The sequence below is a fragment of the Vigna radiata genome, chromosome 1 (assembly GCF_000741045.1).
Source record: "Vigna radiata var. radiata cultivar VC1973A chromosome 1, Vradiata_ver6, whole genome shotgun sequence".
In the NCBI taxonomy this organism is placed as follows: domain Eukaryota; kingdom Viridiplantae; phylum Streptophyta; class Magnoliopsida; order Fabales; family Fabaceae; genus Vigna; species Vigna radiata.
This window is the reverse complement of record NC_028351.1, coordinates 4,817,033-4,838,094: the sequence shown is the minus strand read 5'-3', so window position 1 is coordinate 4,838,094 and position 21,062 is coordinate 4,817,033. Positions and strand designations below refer to the sequence as shown.

General features: G+C 34.3%; 4 protein-coding genes and 2 long non-coding RNA genes across 15 annotated transcripts in view; 1 reads left to right on the top strand and 5 right to left on the bottom strand.

Moving 5' to 3' along the window:
- LOC106770839 overlaps positions 1-10,200 on the bottom strand; it is an 11,574-nt gene extending 1,374 nt beyond the window's left edge. For 3 of the 8 annotated variants that reach the window (XM_022782331.1, XM_022782330.1, XM_022782328.1), the window contains exons 1-11: positions 9,231-10,198; positions 8,882-9,139; positions 7,206-7,448; positions 6,822-6,968; positions 5,223-6,601; positions 3,784-3,857; positions 2,927-3,008; positions 2,729-2,854; positions 2,455-2,561; positions 1,899-2,056; positions 1,191-1,412 (exon numbers count right to left, since the gene is read on the bottom strand). In XM_022782331.1, coding sequence (XP_022638052.1) covers positions 1,191-1,412; positions 1,899-2,056; positions 2,455-2,561; positions 2,729-2,854; positions 2,927-3,008; positions 3,784-3,857; positions 5,223-6,601; positions 6,822-6,968; positions 7,206-7,448; positions 8,882-9,139; positions 9,231-9,671 — 3,237 coding nt within the window. In that variant the 5' untranslated portion in view covers positions 9,672-10,198. The other 5 variants (XM_022782337.1, XM_014656666.2, XM_022782340.1 and 2 more) reach the window with 5 other exon arrangements.
- Positions 10,201-11,310: 1,110 nt separating this feature from the next.
- LOC106773143 lies at positions 11,311-13,889 on the bottom strand. Its single transcript, XM_014659834.2, has 6 exons — positions 13,784-13,889; positions 13,547-13,678; positions 13,262-13,416; positions 12,720-12,809; positions 12,295-12,453; positions 11,311-11,511 (listed from the first exon to the last, which is right to left on the bottom strand). The coding sequence occupies exons 2-6, from the start codon at positions 13,674-13,676 to the stop codon at positions 11,437-11,439; spliced, it is 609 nt and encodes a 202-aa protein (XP_014515320.1). The 5' UTR covers positions 13,677-13,678; positions 13,784-13,889; the 3' UTR covers positions 11,311-11,436.
- Positions 13,890-14,131: 242 nt separating this feature from the next.
- LOC106773150 lies at positions 14,132-16,363 on the top strand. Its single transcript, XM_014659847.2, has 2 exons — positions 14,132-14,312; positions 15,708-16,363. The coding sequence occupies exon 2, from the start codon at positions 15,710-15,712 to the stop codon at positions 16,199-16,201; it is 492 nt and encodes a 163-aa protein (XP_014515333.1). The 5' UTR covers positions 14,132-14,312; positions 15,708-15,709; the 3' UTR covers positions 16,202-16,363.
- Positions 14,324-15,979, bottom strand: LOC111241877. The gene is made up of 4 exons (XR_002668254.1): positions 15,866-15,979; positions 15,120-15,792; positions 14,986-15,021; positions 14,324-14,535 (listed from the first exon to the last, which is right to left on the bottom strand). It is a non-coding gene; the product is annotated as an uncharacterized LOC111241877 (long non-coding RNA).
- LOC111241878 lies at positions 16,338-18,210 on the bottom strand. 2 transcript variants are annotated; one of them, XR_002668256.1, is made up of 4 exons: positions 18,082-18,210; positions 17,842-17,932; positions 17,509-17,583; positions 16,338-16,432 (listed from the first exon to the last, which is right to left on the bottom strand). It is a non-coding gene; the product is annotated as an uncharacterized LOC111241878 (long non-coding RNA). The 2 variants fall into 2 exon arrangements; XR_002668255.1 differs by lacking the exon at positions 18,082-18,210 and having other exon boundaries at positions 17,842-18,019.
- Positions 18,211-19,341: 1,131 nt separating this feature from the next.
- On the bottom strand, positions 19,342-20,653 carry LOC106767833 (uncharacterized protein At3g17950). Of its 2 annotated transcripts, none has more exons than XM_014652790.2 (3): positions 20,357-20,653; positions 20,136-20,231; positions 19,342-20,028 (listed from the first exon to the last, which is right to left on the bottom strand). In XM_014652790.2, the coding sequence occupies exons 1-3, from the start codon at positions 20,363-20,365 to the stop codon at positions 19,555-19,557; spliced, it is 579 nt and encodes a 192-aa protein (XP_014508276.1). In that variant the 5' UTR covers positions 20,366-20,653; the 3' UTR covers positions 19,342-19,554. The 2 variants fall into 2 exon arrangements, with proteins under 2 accessions (XP_014508276.1, XP_014508283.1); XM_014652797.2 differs by having other exon boundaries at positions 19,346-20,028; positions 20,306-20,417.
- Between the last annotated feature and the right edge of the window lie 409 nt (positions 20,654-21,062).

Sequence of the window (21,062 nt, the reverse complement as noted above, 5' to 3'; positions counted from 1 at the left end):
GTAGGACTTAAGTGAACTTTTGAAAAAAGGAGGGACCACTTTGAACAAACCCTCCCAAAGGAGGGACCAAAATAGGTATTAAACCTTATCCTAACAAATAACCGTTTCTTAGCATTTGGATTTTACACCTCCATCTTTTCTTCCTACTTCCTACATTCTTCCCATTGTGGTATGATGACCTTTTAACTTCTTTTTTTTCTTCAGAAAATATAATATAGCATTTATTAAAATACCTTCAAATTATATGTTCCAAAAACACTCTAAAAAAGACATTTTAAATTACAAGATTTTGGAATGCATTAAGGAAATAAATAGTCAACTATTTCCATTTAGTTATTCTACATCATTTCATATTAAAATTTATTCTTCATATTTCTAGAATAATTCAAAAATATTAGTCTTTTTCCGGAAAGATTTTAAGACTTCATAGAGCTTTTTAATATATTCTGCAAGCAGGTGACGACCTACGGATTTTGTTATTCTAATGCTAGTGATGTGAATGCCGATGCTGGGGAACCGAACTCTGTTCCACAACAAACCCAGTTTATATGCAATCGATGAGTATAATAGGAAGCTTGTTGATTGGTCAGCTGATGAAATTACGTTGTTCTGTCTTAACTATTATTTTGGAGCCAAAACTTCACTAGAACAGTTCAAGTTTAATGACAAAACTTGTGTAATCATGAGTAGGACCTAAGGTGTAAGTGGTTTATTAACTATCAAATATCTAGCTGATCTTGCAGAAATTTCTTGAGTAGCAAAATCAATGTTGATAGTTATTTTCATCCCTGTCCATACAAGAAGCGAAAAGGAAATGTTTTAATTATCAATAGGAAGCTTTACTACTAATGCACTGGAAATGGAGTCGAAGGTTGTATAGAAGTGGTCTCTAGTTTACATTGGAAATTTTCTCATCGCTTTTTTTCTATCTAGGATGAGGGCAGAGGGGGGATGGAGCAAGACAACAGGATGATAACGTCTAGTGATATACTATACAATTCTATACACAAAAAGAACAGCCACAGAGTGGACACAAATCAAAGAATAAGGGGAAGGAAACTAATGCAGACTCAACACACCAAGCAAACAAACTAATTGACATAAAAAGAATATGAAAATAAAAAAAACAAAATGAATGAAATTAATATGAACTAACACAAAGCAAAAATGATTTACGATATGCATCTTACTACCAAAGGTGACCCCGTTTTTTTTTCATGGATTGCCTTCAACAATGACACAAACTTCACAAGGTAATTTCTGGAGAACCACTGAAGCTTCAAGTTAAGAGAGCCAGGAGCCGTATTTTCGTGATTGACAGATTCGACGTTCATTTGGGTAAATGGATGGAGTTCTGCCAGAGGACATGTCAGACTTAAAGTCACACAGCAGCTGCCACCACCCTCAATAACCTGGAAAGAATAACATTAAACAACCCAAGCAAAAATAAGCGACAATAATTGGGGGTTCGAATAGTAAGCAGGGCCAAAATGCTAAGTGGTAAGAGATTTAGGAATTAGGCTTAAATCTGTTTTTAGTATATAAGAATATCACTGAATTTGATTTTAATTCAGCAATTTTCTTGCTCATTTTCATCTTTATAAATTTTATGATTTTTTGAAAATGTTTTCTGCCATTGTTTTAGTAATGACGTGATAAGTATTTATATCATGTCAATGACCATTATAAGGTGGCATCAAAGATATCTATCGGAGGATCATAATTGTAAAATATATTTTATTGTAGAAAATTATATACGCAGTAAAAAAGATGTTCTTCACATCTTCCATTCACAAGGAGGATTTTGGGATGACTTCAAGAGATAAAAATCCACTGGTTTTGTTTGTTTCTAATTGTCGGGTACTTCCAACGTCACTTGGCCAAAAAAGTATACTCACCATCTCTGTAATGTTAGCAATGGAGCTACACGAATCAATTCTGAAATATGGAGACACGGACGCATCCGATGAAAACGAGTACAGCTGCTTAACATCTTCAATGCATAAAAGCACATACCCTCCAATAACAAAGAGTGATCTCGACAGCCATGATTCCTCTGGAAGTTTAAGAATATGGATAGCTTAATATCTGTAAACTATTAGTTACTAAAAATAAAACGTTTTGAAGACATTTTGTCCATTGAAAAACAGAGCTTTTCGGAAACCTTCCCAAAGTAATACTACTGAAATAAAATTGATGGAAACTCCCGTCAAAAGTGGCTTCACACAATCATCCAACTAAACGTGCAATATACACTATTCCGACTTCCTACCATCTTATGAAAATATCTTTTGCAATTTCACATACAGTTTTAAGACATCTTTTTACATAATAATAGAGCAAATTAATCTCCAAAAAGGTTCAGGACGTAAAAATAAATTGACCGCTGTAATTCTCATTAGAATAGAATATAAAGAAAAAAGAACTGTATAAAATGACTGGACAGAAGCTTACCACTTCCGTTTTTACAAAAAACGAGCACCATTGCATACTGATATATGCTCACATTTGAACCACCACATACTTGTTTGTCAAACAACCCAACCTGGACCTGCTCCAAACTGCCATTTAAATTTCCACAATCCGTCTATTATAACAGGAAGAATAGAAAATAAAAAAATATAAAATATTCATAGATCACATATGTGGAGCAACTGATAAGATCAATACTGCCATAAAGACATACACCCTTTTAATGAGTGTGTATCTAAGATAAAAGATAAATCACCTTCTTATTGAGCATCTATCATTTCCGACACTTGAATCAAGCACATGTATGGTGCATAGTAATTCTCTTGATTTCTCAATGCTTCTTGTGACAAAAAGATACGTTTCTTCGTTCTCAAAATTTACCCTGACAGCCAAAATAATTATACTTAGCAAACTGTTGTTTCTCAAGTCAGCGTAAGTATACAAGTTTACTAACCTCAACACCTGAAGTCCCATTCCTACTTGCACCTCACAAACTTCTTCAATATTGTGGGAACTCAACACATTCAAAATTGTACCTGTATGGCATACCGAGAGGGTCTTAATAGTAATATCAAAACCAATAGAGAAAGCTTTATTGATCTATTTTGTTGAATTAATATGCATTTTAAAAAAAAAAAAACTATAAAGGAAATTTAAAAAGTGTTCATTTTTCAAGCTGCAAAACATGGATAAAAATATTGGTAACTTAGTAAGGATGAAGTATCATTTTTAAAATTCAGAGGAACTAAAAGTTAAGCCTTTTTTAGGGCTCATTTGGTTTAGAATGTTGAAGAATTGGTTCCAAATGATTAATATTGAAAGCACTGGTTTAACAAAAATGATTTGTTATTTGAAATTAATAAAAAATTAGGTTAAAAAATAGGTTTTGTTTGCATAAGGTGAAGTTAAATCATCTTTAGAGATAAAATTAACAAAAGGGACTAACATAAACTTCAAAGAAACAACAAAATGAAGAGAGAAATGATACTGTATTGTGCTAAATTAACAAACGCACATTTTAACTGTAAAAAAGTTAAAGTTCCCTGTAGTAGCTGTCATATGAATTGACTTTTACTTATGTCATGTTAACTCTGTTTTCAGTCGAACATTATAAATGCTCTGGAATTTCATTTTAACAAACACAGCCCTAGTTTAAATTAGGGACAAACGTTAACCCCTTGAGCAGAAAAGGAGGTTCATAATTTTACAAACATTATAGACATGGACAGAAGAAGACAAGTGAATCTAATAAAAAATGAAAGGAACAATTAAGTTTCTGTTGCCAACAAAAACAAAAGGTCATGGCCTAACCTGACCCATCAGAAGCAACGTTGATCAGTAGCAAATAGAGCTTCTTTTGGCTGCTCAGTAATACTGCAACTTCACTACATACAGGGAAAAAAAAATTAAACACGCCATTTCAGGAATGTGCAGAAAATTTGGCATACATACTACAATCTATGCAGAAAAATGTGGAAAGGGATACTGTAAATAATAATCATACAAAAAGTGTTTATTTTGGAAAATATCACGTCCTTTTCTTATCAAAACTACTAGAAAGGGGTGTGACTTCCCGCGATGTATCAAAAATTGTCATGTCTCTAACTTGCCTATTCTCTTGTTCATTTCATCATCTGTTTAAAGTCACACGTCTCCCTCTTCTACACCTTCTTTTGCCATTGGTGAAAGGCGAAAGCTCCTTCCTCTGTCATAGTGGTCCAGTCAGCTTAACTGAGGTCATTGTTTATTGACTTATTAGTAATAAATTTGATACTTTTTGTATCATTCTCTTTTTCATCTGCTCATTCAGTGTTCTGCTCCTTGATGTGATATGTTTATATATTATAATTATCACTATACACATATAACTATTAATCTCCATTTGCTGCACTCTTGCTCTCTCTGTTATTCACAATGTTTGATATCAGTGGATCTGTCATTAGTTTGCTACTTTGCTTTTGTATGCAAAATGTTGAATGTTAAGTGTATTATGTTCAAGTATATATGTCATTTATATTAAGTAAACACTTATGATATTACAAATTATGAATCAAGTCTACAAAAGCTCCACGAGTTTAAATACACTTTCAAGTTTGACAACCTGGGTTCTATATGGTGGTGGAGGCAGGGTTTGTGCTTGGCCTAGACAAAATGCATCATTTTCTGTCTCAGAAGCATAAAATATTTTTATAAGAAATATAAATGAAGTTAAACATTTTGGGGGTAACCATGGCATCCTCCAGTCACCCCCCAGCGCCAGCCCCGGTTGTATCCATCTTCCTTCTACACTTTTGACCAGTTTACTTCACTCTTCCCCCTTATGCATAAACAAAGTTTCAGGACAGATAACAGGGGGAGGTTTTCGACTTAACAATGGAGGGAAGGATATCAGTTAAGACGGATCCAGATATTTTACAACTCCTAAGAGACACTGTTTAATGCAATCAACAGCAAACCATAAGAAAGCACCAGCTGGTTGATGTTGATGTATTGGAAAGATTAGAATGAAATGGCAAAGTGAGCATATGGTACTTCCATTTTGCAGATGAGATAGTTCCCACCAAAAAAATTAATACGAAAAAAGAAATAATGATTCTGAATAATGATTGACCAGTGAACCAAAAATAATTATGGAAATAATTAGAGACCCAAACAAACAAAACTGCTTAAGATAAATCAGGATACCGCCCATTTGATTCATCCCGGCAAATTCACACAAATGCTGGTGAATTAAACTGATTGATAATTACCTTTCTTTATAGTTTGTCTCCCTCTGAAGGACACAATTACAGCGCATACAATGATTACAGACCTCACTGGCTTCAGAATCAGCAATAGTTGTATTGAAATATGTCACTATAAAATCATCAATCTCTTGGGTAGAGTTATTATGCACAGAAAATTCAGTAAAATCATTAAGGTCCAATTCTTGCTTTAGATTTGCAGAAATATGTCCCTGGCTTATCTTCTCTTGTGTATCATGAGAAGCATCGCCATCTAATTTCTCTTCTAGTACTGAAATAATTCTCTTCTTGGCTTTTTTTCTGATTTTTCTTTTCTCCAACAAACAAGTGTCTTGGCTAGCACAAAATGTATTCTCAGCAAAATCAATCGCATGCTGCTTAGAAGTTTGATCACAGGAGGAACTACGTGAAGAAATTCCATTTTCTCTTTCAAGAAGATTTCCTTGTCTTGGGTTGCAAAACTTTTCCTTAAGCTGACTTTGAGATAAATGACTGCCAACACCATCCACATAAGTTTTACATTGAGGATTATCAACTTCTGAAACTGATGGCTCAAATTCACCACAATCAACTTCACTACAGCTTGTGTTACTATCAGAAGATGCTACTGAAAAGGAATCTGTTGACAGCTGCAAAATTTCTTCCACCAGGTGTTGCCTGCGATGAAGAAGGTCTTCTTGAAAATGAGGAGGAGATGCTGGGTAAGCAGATGACTGAGACCCAGATATATCATGAATAATAGTCAATGGTGAGATGTTGACATTTTCAGTCATTCTTTGTGCCGCTTCAGTGGTAAGGGTGTCAGCATGAAAACTTCTAGTTTGTGAAAGTGAACTACCAATGCCCTCAAGTGAGGATTTAAGCTTCTCCATGTCCACTCCTCCCGAGTCAAAAAGTGAGGCCCCACTGGCATTACCAAGCAAACCTCTATAGTCAAAGTGTTGTTGCCTATGAAAACTAGCAGATGTATCTACAAAAGAACTATCAGATTCTAAAATATTCATGCTACTGTCATCCCCTGAGGCTAGAACAGAGTCTGAAGCATATCTAGAGACTTCACCAGACTGCTCAGGATTTGTCTTGTTTCTGATGTAATTTCCCTTCTTATGATAAAGTGTAGTGCTGCCTTCTTTCATAGTCTGCACCGATTTGTCAGAAGCAATATCCATCCAGTCTTTAAAATCCCTCAACCAATTAATAGAACGCTCTTTCTTCATATGTTCAATTCTATTTATCAAATCTACTATTTCAGGTTCATTGTCAGATAAATCAGGATCCTCTCTACTTTGAATAATATCATTTGCACAAGAGACAGAATCTTCCTCAGAATATATGCTAGTGGTCTCTTCTTCATTTCTGATACTGACAAGACGACAGGCCTTTCTCTGTTTAAATCAAGAATAATATCATAATAATATCTAATGCTGATCAAAATGAAAAGTATTAGATTTTTCACAATATTATAGGTATATGTACAGATGAAATTGGATTTTCAAATTTAATTTTCAAGAAATGAGAATAATTAGCAACAAATTCAAGGTACAGAATAAATAAATGTTTTTCATTTTATATGAATATATACGCAGCTTCTCACTAATTACTAACCCTTCTCATATTGGCACCTTCAACTACAGCCTCATCCTTTGCAGGTACATAAATCCCAAAGCTGGCAGGTTGCTTATGCATACTGGCAATAATTATTTGTCTCTTCCAAAAATCACTGGTGTTAATTTCTTTCTCATCTAACTTCAGCTGATTAACACAGAAGACCATATGTGTGTTTAGAAATAAGAGAGTAAAAGATTCAGATAAAATTAACAAAGATGAAGATGATATTACAAAGAAATTAAATGATCTCTGCAAGTGACATTAAGGTACAATTAAATAAAAACCATGCCACACAACACTAACAAGCACACATGGACAAACAAATAGACAAAGATGAAGACAGATAGCTAGATCAGCTGGGTAGTGAACAATACGACTTACCCTTTCTGGGAAGGCAAAAAAGCTGAATACATGTGCTCTATACCATCGAGCACAACACAAAGGATTTCCTTCTAACCACAAGCTTTGAAGATATGGAAGGCCCGCAACGAACTCTAGCTCTGAAAAGTTGGAAACAATATTGTAGGAAAGATCAAGTCCTTCAAGTGACTTCAAATTCTCAATTCCACGCAAAGTAGTTAGAGCATTGTTCCTCAAAACTAGTTTAACAATTTGAGGGGAAACCTGCACGGTTCAACAAAATTGTATATCGGTCTCCAGAGCAAATCCCTAAATGAAAGCATACAACTATAACAGAAAGATATTAATAACTTTTCTACAAAAAAATTGCTCTCATTTCATTTAAGGATCATGTCATTGAAATCTGCAAGCAAGTAAAGAGAACTTAGTTTTCCTTTACAAATAGTTCACCAAAATTACTGAGAGCACAAACAGAAGCACGCTCAACAAATGAATATAGCACGCCAGTTAATTATGGGAAGTTGGGAACATAAACTACTTTTAGGGATCTACCCTGGCAAGTATGTGGCATTTAAGAATATACACATACGTTTCCGCATGGTCTGATCAACATGGAAATGACCCATACAACATACATGATGGTACTCTAGTATTAGCGGTACTCCTCCTGTATTAGCCACATTGCAGGCAGAATCCTAGGGTGTGAGGGGAAAGGTTGGAAAACTGACTTTATTATGGTTACCCTCAGTCCATCTTAGATGTTGCCTCTTTGGAGGCTGTATTGCAACCTCAACGGCGGTGGTTTTGTCCCACTTCATATAGAGATATGGTTTTAAAATACTTTATAAAGCTTGGAAAGTCCTCAACAACATACATGCCAATTTTATAGGGTTGCATTAGGGCCTAAATTAATTTCTAAGAGAAGATTCGTACTCGAAGTTAGGGGGCATAGTAGTGCAAGGAACATCCAGAATAACCCTCGATTTTCACGCCGGATTGCTCATTGCAAGATTAAAAGAAGCTTAATACTTCCATTTTCAATCACACAATAAGTGCACGAGTCAGCTAGAATTTTGAAAACCAAACCAAATCAACTCCACTTGGATCCCATCACTTGAAACCCAGGTTCTCTATTTGAAGCAAAGACACACCTCTCCCCCAACCTAATAGTCGAAATCCTTTTAACACCTTATCGAAAAGAAAACAATATCTAAGGTGACTAATATTTTTAATCAAGTTTGCTGAAGGAAAAATCTTATCACAGCCAAGAAAGGAAGAATAAAGTATTGATATTCATGTTCACAGTGTTTAAATTTCATACTACCTTGCTCTGTTAAATGTTGATTGTGGAGAGGCAGATGCAAGCTAATAGAATAACAAAAATAGAATTTTTATTCCGATCGCTTTATTCGCAACAATGTCATGAATGGACCCTTTACTTTTCCAAAAGAAACTTCTACAATTGGTAGAACGGAAATTGAAAATGACTTCAGATTCAGGAAAATAACCCAATGAAAGAAACTCTAGTTTCCCAAGAACACTGATGCCATACATTCAACTAGATCGAAAACTATAATTTCCCAACACGCAATAAGCAGCAAAAAGATTTTCCCCCAAGACAAACAAGGTCCAGCACATACTATGGATGCAATTGCAAAAGACCATGTAACGGAAAAACAAATATTCTATCCATGTACCCGGGTGAAGGGTGCAAATGTTCTCAAGTGATTGAAACCAAGATCCAAATGCTTCAATTTGGTACACTTCTGCAGATTATCCACCTTTGCAAACTTGTTCCTGCTAAGGTCTAGTGTTTCAACCGCAGGAAGAAGCTGCAGAGACTCGTCCATGAGAACCAAGCCATTACACGCACATGACACAAACGACAGGCGGTTCCACTGAGGAGAATTCTTCACCTCCTTTATCCTGCTAGCAAACACATGCCGCAGAGCATTCTGAAAACACGGACACAATTTTCAACACTCGCTTAATAGAGAAGAAAGAAAGCTACTAAAAAAATTGTGAAAACTCCATAAATAGACTCACAGTAGAGTTATGACAAATGATCTTCTCGAGCGTGTGCCTGAGCTCAAGAAGGCCTTTGGCGGCGGAAGTGGACAAGTCACAACCCCTGAGCTCCAGAACCTTCAAGCGCCCAAACGGCAAGAAGGACAAGGGCGTGGGATCCCTAATAGGATGAGGCAGCACAGAAAATATTTTGAGCGAGGTGAGGAGGCGCAGGATCCGCCGGAGCTGCTCCAGGGCGCGGTGGTCGCCGAGGTCGGACACGTACGCTCTCAGGTAGTCCACCGGAGCGCCAGCGAGGAGGTTCTCGACCTCGTGCAGCGCCTCTAACCTCGATTGCACGTAGTGGAGGCCCACCGGATTCAGCTTCAAGACCTTGGTTTCTTCGATGAGAGGACCCGCTTGCTCCTCCACGAACTCCACCAACTTCACCAGGTACCGATCTCCGGTCACAATCGTCATTGTCCACCGATGAGTTTGCCTCTCACCAATTTCACACCCGGATTAGGGTTTTTAGAGCGAAGCCAGCAACGTTCGCCGACTCCATGCAAAAAACAAAACAAAAAGAAGAACGAAAGGAACAAATCGAGATATTCGCACAACAAGAAAATGGAGAAGAATATTTAGAAAGCGAATATGGAGATGGATTTGGTAATTCAGAGGATGGACAAAGAGAAGGGTGGTTTGGGATTTGGAGGAATGGACGAAAGAAAAACGGCCATGAGTACGGATGAAGCGTTAGGGAGAGAGAGAAGGTGACGTTTTTAATTTTTATATATATATTTTTATTTTTATTTTTTGCAATGTAGTAATCATTTCGTGTTTAGTGACAGAAAGAAGGGCAATTACTTGAGGTTAGTGCATTGTAATGATTGGGTTTGGTGTTTGAATATGGAGAAGTTTTCAAAGTAGTAATAATATTACTAATACTACTGAGATCAAAATGACACGTGGCTGCATCTAGATGTTTAAATCCTATTTCATTATTCGTGAGAAAATATTGGATATTAATTTATTGCTTTTATCTCTTACTAATTAAGTTTCTTATTTTTCTCAAGTAATCACCCTCCTAAATTATGTTCTAATTCGTAGAGATTGACGTATACATCTCCAATACCAAATCTTATACATAATGATCAAGATATATTGACAGCGCAATTAAGAGATTACTCTTCGAATCAATTCGTTTCAACATCTATATTTCTATATATTTAAAGTGTCCATAACTAATTTACCAAATTAATTAATGGTTACTTTAATTGGAAAATTATAATTTATTATTTAATAGAAAAAGAGACTCGCTCACTCTATATTTATAAAATATAAAAGAGTTATAATGAATGTTAAAAGTAAATAATATATTAAAATATGTGAATTCTTTCGAGAAAAAGGTTATAAAAAAAATGAAATAATAGCTTATTATGATTATTTTAGCCATAAAATAACACATACAAAGAATATATATCAAAATAATGTGTCTACTTTATTTTAATTAATAAATAATCAATGCAAGAAAAAAAATTAGAAAAACATATTATAAAAAGAAACATAGAATTTTCCAAAATTAAATGTGTGAATTTAACAATATAGCTTTCGTATTAATTAAATAAGTTAAAGTGATCAACCTTATCAGCATTTGTTTTTTTTTTAAAAAAAAAGTTCAAACATTTATGCTTTCGTATTAATGCTTCCTCAGCTTAATGTAACATTCAAACGTTTATGCTTATATCTTCGATTCAGAAAGAAAAATGAGAATGATGGAAATACTTATTTGTCTGATTTTATACTTATTTTATTTTTAAAAATTGAAAAGAAAAATTGTATAGATTACCCACCGTCATTTCCATCCAATTTCATGTCTCAATGATTAAGAAACATCAAATGATAGCTTTATCCACGATTACGATTGTCAACTCTACCTCTTCCCATGATCTTTATCAGTATCAGAAACACAATTTTCCCGACTGGTCTCCAAAATGGAGGAAGAAAAAATCACAGAAAGATATTTAATGAGTCACAAAATATATGGATTTTAAAAGCATTACCATCTTAAGAATTTTTAACTCTCGTCCCTTTGTCCGTGAGTAAACTGAAGAAAACATAGCTAAAACCTCTCTGAACTAGTTTCCATTTCATATAGATTCAAATTTCTGTATCAATGAGTTTGGCAAAATTTCAGTGTATATATATACAAACAAGCTACTTCTGTTCACCTGCACACCACTAGCTAGCGTCTCTTCTCTTCCTCAACTTCTTCAAGCAGTGCTTGTAGCTCTGCTTCTGTTAGGGACTCTAAACGCTTCTGCAGATTCAACAGAAGCAAAATTATTCAGTGTTATGTCATATTCAGAAACAATGTGAAAGATTTTTAACCATAGCCTGTGGCAGACGAAATTTTCAAGCTTCAGCCATTTTTAGAAAGATTGTTTTCACGATACATTTTTTTCAGGACACCTGAATGTTTCAGACTCTCAGTCTCTAAACAGCTCATGAAAAGAGGAAAGTAGATGTAATATTTTATCATACTGCGTGAAACGTTTTGAATAAATTCATGGATACTTACAACTCATATTTAGTCCTAGACATTATGAAGAACAGTTCCCCCGACATCTAAAAAGATATCATATAACCAGTGAAATTCAACTAAATGTTCTACACAAAGTATAAAACATTTGATGCAAAGTAATATTTTCTGGTTTACATCTAAATTATCTGAACTTTGGCCATCTCATGTCACTGTAAATATTCTAGGGGACACTGTTTTGTTTATAGCTAGCTCATGTAACAGCACCAGTATATTGTTATTGCATATTTTTTTAAAGTCGTCCATTTTCACAATTTAAGGACTAATGATCTCTTTCGTATTTTCTTAAAAACAAAAAGGTTATGTTAAGATATCATAGAACTAGATATGATGCCTTTAACCAAATTACAAGATGGCTGAATAAGATTTGAAAAAGTTAAAATTTCATAAGGAAATATCATATTCAATACCCAAACACGCACTTCAATTCTTTTGGCCAATCAAAAAGTAATTATTTTCGCAGATTTGGCACAAAAAGCAACACTGTTAAGATTGTTGTACCTCCATTACTTTACTTTCATAGTCACGTAGTTGTTGTGCATATGTCATTTCCTTGTTTGAAACTCTGAACACATATGTTAAGATCCACCCAACTGTGAGGCCCAAAACCAGAACTAGCTGAACCACATTTCCTGCTTGTAGTGAATCAACTCCAGCAAACTGCAAAAGTTATCCGAGAACAGTTGCGTGAATTAACCCTAGTACATAAGTGCCTATATGTTATCCATTGCATCATTGGCAAAAGCAATTCAAAGTAGGTACACTAACTGAGTTCCTTATTTACAAGGAACCTGAACCATTTGTTAGTAATCTCCAGAATACGTACTCTCACTTATGAATTGGAATGAGCTGAGTAAAAAGATGTTGAAGTACAAAAAATAGTAAAAAAAAACAAAAAGATGTTGAATAAGAAAAAAGCAACGTACCTCTAATCCACTTTTTAAGCCAATGCCAAGTAAAGTAACCCCAACTCCAATTAACAGGACATCTTTCCTTGTATATCCAAATGGTGTCTTCTGTAACATCATAAACAGAAAAAAAAAACCATCAGATTGTCTCATTAAATGTTTGAGATGGCAGGCTGATAAAGCAAGCAGAAGGCTAGTTAAGTATAAATTAGACAAATGCCACAAGCAGTCTTTCTACTCTCCATTTATTGAACCTATTTCCACAACCAAATCACTAAATATTCATTAATTACCACTTGACTGGTCATAATTTTCAGAAGACATCAGCATAAAATATCATAACCTCATTATAGTAGATTTTGATATTAGAAAGTCGAATTTAGGTTAACTTAAAAATAAAAAAAAGCAAAAACCTAGCACATATATTTGGGGTTTGCAACCATGTTTTATACTTCTTTCAAGTTTCATGGTTAAAATATAAATCTGATAGCACACTCTAGCTAAATAAAATCTCCATTGGCCGGTAGATTTCAAGTTTCATAGTCTAAACTCATACTTACCTCTGTCTCTTTAGAGGGTTCATCCGTGCTTCCACTAGGGTTGGAAGAATTTCTACTTGTAGGGATAGAGAATCTCTCTTTCTTTGGCAACTTCCAATTAACTCTATTTTCTGACAAAGCAAAACTCCTCTTTCCGTTTAAGCACAGGGGAATTACTGTTCATGAACAGTTAGCACAGAGAAATACGAACATTAAAAAATAATTGCAATTTTCAGGGAAGAAAAGAAGCGTCGTATTGCAATGAAGCCAACACAAATTACAGAAGCAATTGAGTGATTAACGTACCTCTGTTAAAAACTGTACAAGAGTTTACCCCCGGCTTGAAGAATGGCAAAGCAGAAGTACCAACATGGAAAATTGCAAACTTTTGGAATAAAGAGTTGCAATTTGCATTTCCATACTGAACATAAGCCATCCCTGAAGAGAAGAGGAATCAGCTGACGCAGCAATTAGCAAGCTTTGAAAACATAAAACCTTGCCGAGCGTTCTAAAGAAGTGATAAGTACAAACATGAACATTTACCTACGTAGAAGAAGAAGAACCAACGGCAGTGATGAGTGGAGAACGTTAACGCGTTGGAGATGAGGTTATTCGAGTTCAACGTCCCAACGTGTCGTTAATCCCTGTTCCACCATACGTGTCCCTTACTCATTGGTTTGGTCCCACTCACTGCTTAAACACCACAAACCAGTATATATGGTATAAAAGATATTTTTTATTGCTTAGCCCAAAGTCGCGGTTTTTTATATCTTTTTACCTTGACCACTAATAGAATCTAATCGTACCATTATGATTATTATATATGTATTAATTAGTAAAATATCCCTACGACCCTTTTGGGCACCAAAAGTTGCTACTGTTGAGCTAGCAAACAGAAAAAAGGGGTCTTTATGATTATTGTTGATTTCCTTTTGGTGCAAAGCAAACAGCAAGTCTTAACTGGCAGAGATCTTTAAGTTGCATGAGTTGGAGCTGGAACCAATTTGCCTGTGCATGAATATATATACATACTCAGTGCCTATAAAAAGTACCAAAATATACAGGCATATTTGTAAGTAATTTAAATTTCCTTTTCTTTATCTTTTTTGCTTTTCGATTACTTCATTTTTCCATGTTCTGCATTTAATATTATGATCGTAGACAAATTTTGGGTTCTAGAAGAAATCAGGAAAGAGAGCAAGTAGTTTAACAGTTTGTGAAGTCTGTGTTTCTATGTTGTGGCTGATGTCAACCATCTAAGCAACAACCGAGCCGCTGTTTGCCAATCATTCCTTCTGTTGGATAGGAAACAAGCAGAAAACCCATCAGATAAAACATTCAATGTATGACAACTAATTATGGGCCAATCATTTAGTTGTCCTACTTAAGATTCTTCATTTGTTAATTCAGCAAGCAAATTTAATACTTCTCACTGTTTTACCTACCTTTTTCAATCAAATTTTACACCCTGTGACTTTGGTTTTAGCCAACTACTCTCCCAACAGGTTTATTACAAGAAAACGTCCTATTAAAATTAGATCCTGACAATCGAAGAAAACTAAGAAGCTATCAAACGAAAAAGTGGTTGATTTTCTTTCAGCTGTTCTTTAAGATTTGACAAAGCAGAGACTGTTCATCTAATTAGCTGTGTGAGTAAAAGTGAGCAAAAGAGAAATGTTGAGGCAATTAATATAATGAGTTGATGGGAATATAGAGCAAGCTAGCATTGGATGGTGACTGGATACCAAGAGATTTGACGTTTGCCCTCAAATGCAGATGCTCTGTTCATACCAACCAAAACAAAGTGCATGTGTAGACATTAGCAGATATCAGGTGAATCCTTTATAAATGGTATAAAATCAAAGAAATTACACGGTACCATATCTAATCATTAGTTTGGTAGTGTCCTTGAGTGAGTTTATCTAAATCCCGTAGCTTTTTCTCCATCACTCCCCATGTGCACTGCAATAAACTAGTCTCCACTTCTCTCCACAAATAAACCATAAGAAATACAAAATTAAACAAACTGGAAAGTTATGTGAGTCATTTTTCCACACATCGAAGTCAAAATAGGCCAAAATTTGCCAGGTTGGCCTATTTCCTTCATCTGTGGCTTTAATTAAAAAAGATGATCTTTAACACAAGGGGCAAATAGATTATATGCCCAAAGACACGCCCACTTTCTCTTAATTTCGTATCTGCATAAAACTAAGCCTCTGCCAGATGGGAAACTTGGTTATAAAGATATAACAACACTTAGGACAAACTTCAGTACCAAAATATTAAAATCAGAATATCGAAATAAAGATATGTTAACTGATTACCCAACCATGGACCTTGAGGCAGAAAACGACAATCAGCTATTTTTCTTTCTTTCTTTCTTAACAACCAGGCAGCTTCCCTGATAAATACTCTGACATTTCAAAGTTAAAATACCAATTTTGAAACCCTTCTGTGTCTTTCTCAGAAATGGGCAACGCAGCTTCTTGCACACCTTCCTTGACAGCCAATGGGGTCTTCAAGGTGTTGTTCTTGGATGGGAGGTTAGAGTCCTATACAAAACCAATCAGAGCTGCAGAACTGATGCTAGAATACCCTGGACAGTTTGTTTGTGACTCTACCTACCTCAAAGTGGGACACCGCATTCAAGGGCTGTTAGCTGATGAAGAACTCGAAAGGCGCAAATTTTACTTCCTTCTACCGATGGAGCTTCTCTACTCTGTGCTAACCCATGAAGAAATGAGCTCCCTTAATTACAAAGCATCAAGGGCAACCAAGCATGCAAGCTTTAACAACCTGGGAAAGATTTTTCCAGTTTTCAGTGAATTTTGCATGTTCCCTTCGGAGCTTAAGAGATTAGAAGCTGCGAATCAGGTGATAAGGGAGCCAGAACCAGTTGAAAGGTACTCCAAACAGAGATCTTGGAGACCAGCGCTGGAAACCATTGATGAAACTCCATGATGCATGTTCATTTTTCTTCATTTGTGTCGGGCAGAAATTCTTGGACATTCTTTTCTACTTTTTTGTAATCATACCTTTACTTAGATGTTAGAATTAGTTCATATATTTTTATTATAAACCAAAATATCTGAGCTGCGCGGGATGGCATGTAAGCTTGATGAAGGACTTCTTGTGTAAATTCTTTGCTTCAACTTCCTTGGCTTGTTCATTGATCAATTAAAGGAGTTTTCCCTCGAAAAAAAAGTGACAAAATTTTGTGAATGTGTAGAAACAGTAATAGCATAGCAGTTCTGTAATTATTGTAAACGTTCTATCAAACTAATAAACAAGACAGAGTTTGCAGAGATCTTGAACCAAACTTAACAAATATTTAAAGAGTAAATTTTAAAACTTAATGCTAAAATAAATAATTTCTAAGTATAAGAATTAGACATGAAAAAAATATAAAGGTTCAAGGGAGCAAATAAGCAAAACATCCTTAATGTTGTTTGAGGATAAGCCAAACTTTACCTAAGTCTATCAGTCAGGTCATGAGTTCTTAACTCTGAAGAATAATCTCAAATATTTCATTGTAGCACTGCTAATTAATGATAGATCTGCTAATAAATGCTCCATAATCGCTATCCGAAATCTCAAAAGAACTGGATTCACTATTTTCGGAAATCATGTTATGATACAAAAATAGTTGGCCTTTTTCTTTTCTTTTAATACATCATATTTTTTATTTAGAATATTTTTTTACTATCTTTTAATGATTATTGTTTTATGTTTTATGCCTCAATTGAATTTAAAATATTTTTAATATTCGTAAACATTATTTTTAATTTAAATATTTTTGTAAATTTATTTAGTCGCATAGAACACTAACTATTTCCCTTCTGCATTTTTTTTTTAATATTTACTTATTTATAAATATGAACTTTTACTTTGTAATAATTTAGTATTTATATTACTTTTCAATTTCCAATTTTTACGTATAGTTTTAATATCAAGTGAATTATTTAACCAGATGTAACTGTGATGTAAATTTTTAAATATATTATCATCATCATAATAAGCTCATCTTTTAAATATATCTTATGCATGATCTTATGACTTTAATTCAAGCAAAAGGTTTAACAACAACCTAATTAACAAGTACGAACATCAATACTTTCTTTTTTACAAAAAAACTATTTGCAGTTAGTAATTTATTTTATTTATATACGAGTTAAGAAAGTAAGTGTAAACTTATAAGTTATCAATATTCAAAACTTCCAAATATATTTAGCTGAATTCCAGAATAAATGAAAGATGAATGAACATACCAGAACTCTAAGTGTCAGTGCTCCACCATTTTCTTCTGGACCTTTCTTCCTTCTATCAAGTCCAAAGAACAAGCACTTGTACATAAATATCAACAAAACTTGCATATATCAGTAGAAAGAGATGGCAAATATAAACACATATTAGAATATAAACAAGAAACATTGCAAATGGCAGAGGAAGGTTAGAAGAGGTTACATGGACAGACCAGAATCGGCAAGAAGGAAGAGACAGATATTCTTTGATAAAAGTTTAGATTAAAAAAAGTCATACATAGTACAAGACCAAAAAACAATCTCAGTGAGAATTTACAGTAGAATGTTGATAATGCTTACCAATAGAAGAATCTGAAAATTGAACCCAATTTTCAATTCGACACAACCCAATACCGTAGTTTCACAGTCATGAAACAGCAGAATGTAGACTCTGTTTGGCAAGAATGATGAGACACAGAAGAAAACTAAGGCAAAATCAAAAGATGGGTTAAATAAGGTCAAAGAATTTGTCAAGAAAAACAATTGAAAAAAGCAGAATCGAAAAAGGGATAGAAAAAGAAAGATAGTAAGAAGACGCACATAAGAGAGAAAAGGATGAACGTTGTCTTTGCTTTGTGGTGAGAAGTGTAATGAGACACTGCTATTTAAATACACAGAACTCTATTTTACCGCCACATATTAATTTTATTTGTTTCTCGCGCTTCATATTTCAGTTTTAATTTAAATCGCAAATTAAAATTAGATCTTCGTTTTATTAAATGATCATTTAATGCAAATAAATTAATTGAAGATATGATTGAAATATTTTTTAAAACCAATAACTCATCTGCGCCTTAAAGACCTAGTTAAAAACTTCAAATTTGTTTGATCTGACTTAAAAATATATAAATAAATTAAGATATCATATTGGTATATAAAATATATTATTGGTATTGGTGATATTTTTAAAATGTTGACGACGTTATTGGCGGTATTTAAAAATATTCACAAAAATAATTTCATGTATCACTCATAATGGTTTTTAAAAGAATCATTACTCGTAATCTATCTTATTTTATTTTTTAATCCATTTTATAGATAAATCCACACAAAATTTGCGTCAGATAAAAACATAAAAATAATAATTTTACTATCATCACTATTACTATGAACAATGAGATTATTGGGATTTAAAAAATAAAAGGAACACTAATTTCATTTTTTATAAGTTTATTCTTCCTTTACATTTTATTCAGGCTCTTCATTAATCAAAATTAGTTAAGCGAATCGTTAAAATCAATAGGAGTTAACTTTGGAATATATTTAAACGTGACTTTTAATTCAAGCTATTAAAGAAGTAAAATGGATAAAAGAATAAAGTCCACTGAGATCGGAAAGTAATGGATTGTGTCTCTTTCCAGTGCAATTATTTAGGGCCAAATTTATCACTTTGAATCCTTTTTTGTTTTATCATTTATTTATTATGAAGCTATTTTTGGTTCATATACTTTTAAAATTGTAATTATTTTGAAAAGGAATTACAATTTTTTAAGAAAAATTATCACATATATTGAAAACTACTTCTGTATCTTTTTGCTTAAATTTTAAATTTCGAATATGAAAAAAAGAAAGAAGTAATCCATTTCAAACTTCCAATTCGAAAACCACGTGGCCCCTTTTGAATAAAGCAAATTAGTTTGGTAACACTCATCAACAAAATGCAAATTAGTCCATATTATTTTATGGCTTTATTCTTTGAATAAAGGAACTTTATGAATAATAATATATAACATCGACCCCCCTATGTTTAAATAATAATACTATTAATGATAAACCAATTTATATTTATTTTGCCTATGCATGATCGGCATATCATACCACACAAAGCTATATAATCTCAGACAAAAAAAAAATGCCTATTATGAGTGAAAAGTAAAAGTCTGCATGTAAATCAGGCATACAAGAATTGTAATAATAACAAATAATTATAGAAAAAAATTATTATCCATTTTTTATTTCTCTCTTCAGTTTATTAGAAAAAAGGAAAAAAAAAATCAAAATTCAAACTCAATCTTATCCGGCGCCGCCGCTGCAGATCCCGGTGAGCAAAACTGGAAATCTACTGCAAATACTTCCCGCCGTCGATGCTCCGTCGTCAACGCTCGACGGAGGAAGAACCCTCCCGTCTGAGAACAAAGCCCGGCCGTGGTTCCTTGGTGAATCCATCACCATTCCTTCAAGTTCCGCCGCCGTACCAAAAAACGCGCCATCGCCGCACCGCCGTTCCACCTCAAGAAACTCACCGAGAGAAGCCGGCCTCGCGTTGCCATCCCTACACAGCCACCACCACTTCCGCCGGCGCTCCGCAGCCACGATGGCCTTCTTCTTCTTAGACTCTGCAGCCCTCTGGGAGCCACCCACGGCGGCGGCGGCGGAGATGGTTGAATGTGGATGGCTGTCGGAGGCTCTGAAGGTAATGGCCGGGAAGCTGACACCCATAAGAGTGCCCAGTGTAGTGCTTCTGTCATGGAAGAAGGATCCCGTAGACTGTGAAATCGAAAACCCAGAAATAAGATGAAATCAATAAGTGGAAAAAACAAAACTTTAGGAATTATGAGAGTTGGGTTTGATTTTGTTGAGGGTAAAAGCATTACCTCGGTGTCAAGATCAGAGGAGGAAATGGATGAATTGGTGGGTGAAGATGGTGGTGGCAGCAGTTCAGTGGCTGGATCTAGCATTATTGAGTGTTCCTGTAAAGACGTGTTTGGGATGAGAAAAATGGTTACTACAATACAACTTAATACTAAGTTCAGTGAGTGATTACTGTTTGTGAGTACTATCAATGAATGATTGCTCCTCAGAGGTTGCTACCCACCTGCTTCATGCACCTCAAATGCTATGCTCTGTAATTTCAATTTACCCAAATAACAGATTCAAAGTTCTCAAATTAGTACAATTTATTTCTGTTTTTTTTTTTTTTTTTACTTCCATTCCTGATTGTATAATAAATTGACTTTCTGTCTTGTAATTGCTATCGATGTTTCAATTTTGACTATATTTTTACAAGCTTCAAAATCAAATCATTGCATGTATGGCCGACATTAATATAGGAGGCATATCCATTGGATTAGATTTTGGATTCATTCTTGCTTTATAATTTCTTTGATTTTCATATTCCTTTTCGGTTGCATATTCAAAAAATTTCATTCTTCTAACTTTTAAATTTTTTATAATTTGTGTTTTGATAGTTTTGGAGTTAAAAATTTGTAAATAATTAAGCTTTTAGAAACCTAGTTCGTGATCATATTCTAGATGTAAGTTAAACATCAATTGATATTAATAATTGATTGAGAATCATATACAGGCTGTATTGATTAGAAATAAATCATTTTATTAACTTGATTCTTGAAATTGGAAATTTGAATGTCGGATAAACATTATAAATCATTTTATCCTTATCCGTTTCACACCTTTCACCTCTCCCTGTGTTAACTTTTTGGCAAGTATACCAAATCGTTACAAGTAATACAGTGGATAAGTAAAGTATCGTTCTCCCAAGGGACTTGTGCAACACATGACAA

Bases quoted from the DNA above. Each gene is read 5' to 3' on its own strand.
- LOC106767833 (XM_014652790.2), bottom strand. The intron at 20,029-20,135 runs GTAATGCTTTTA...TCGATTTCACAG, and splicing joins CCTCTGATCTTGACACCGAG to TCTACGGGATCCTTCTTCCA.
- LOC106773150 (XM_014659847.2), top strand. From the start codon at position 15,710: ATGGGCAACGCAGCTTCTTGCACACCTTCCTTGACAGCCAATGGGGTC.
- LOC106773143 (XM_014659834.2), bottom strand. From the start codon at position 13,676: ATGGCTTATGTTCAGTATGGAAATGCAAATTGCAACTCTTTATTCCAA. The intron at 12,810-13,261 runs GTAAGTATGAGT...ATGATGTTACAG, and splicing joins AACCCTCTAAAGAGACAGAG to AAGACACCATTTGGATATAC. The intron at 11,512-12,294 runs GTACAACAATCT...TTGAATCTGCAG, and splicing joins ATGAAAGTAAAGTAATGGAG to AAGCGTTTAGAGTCCCTAAC.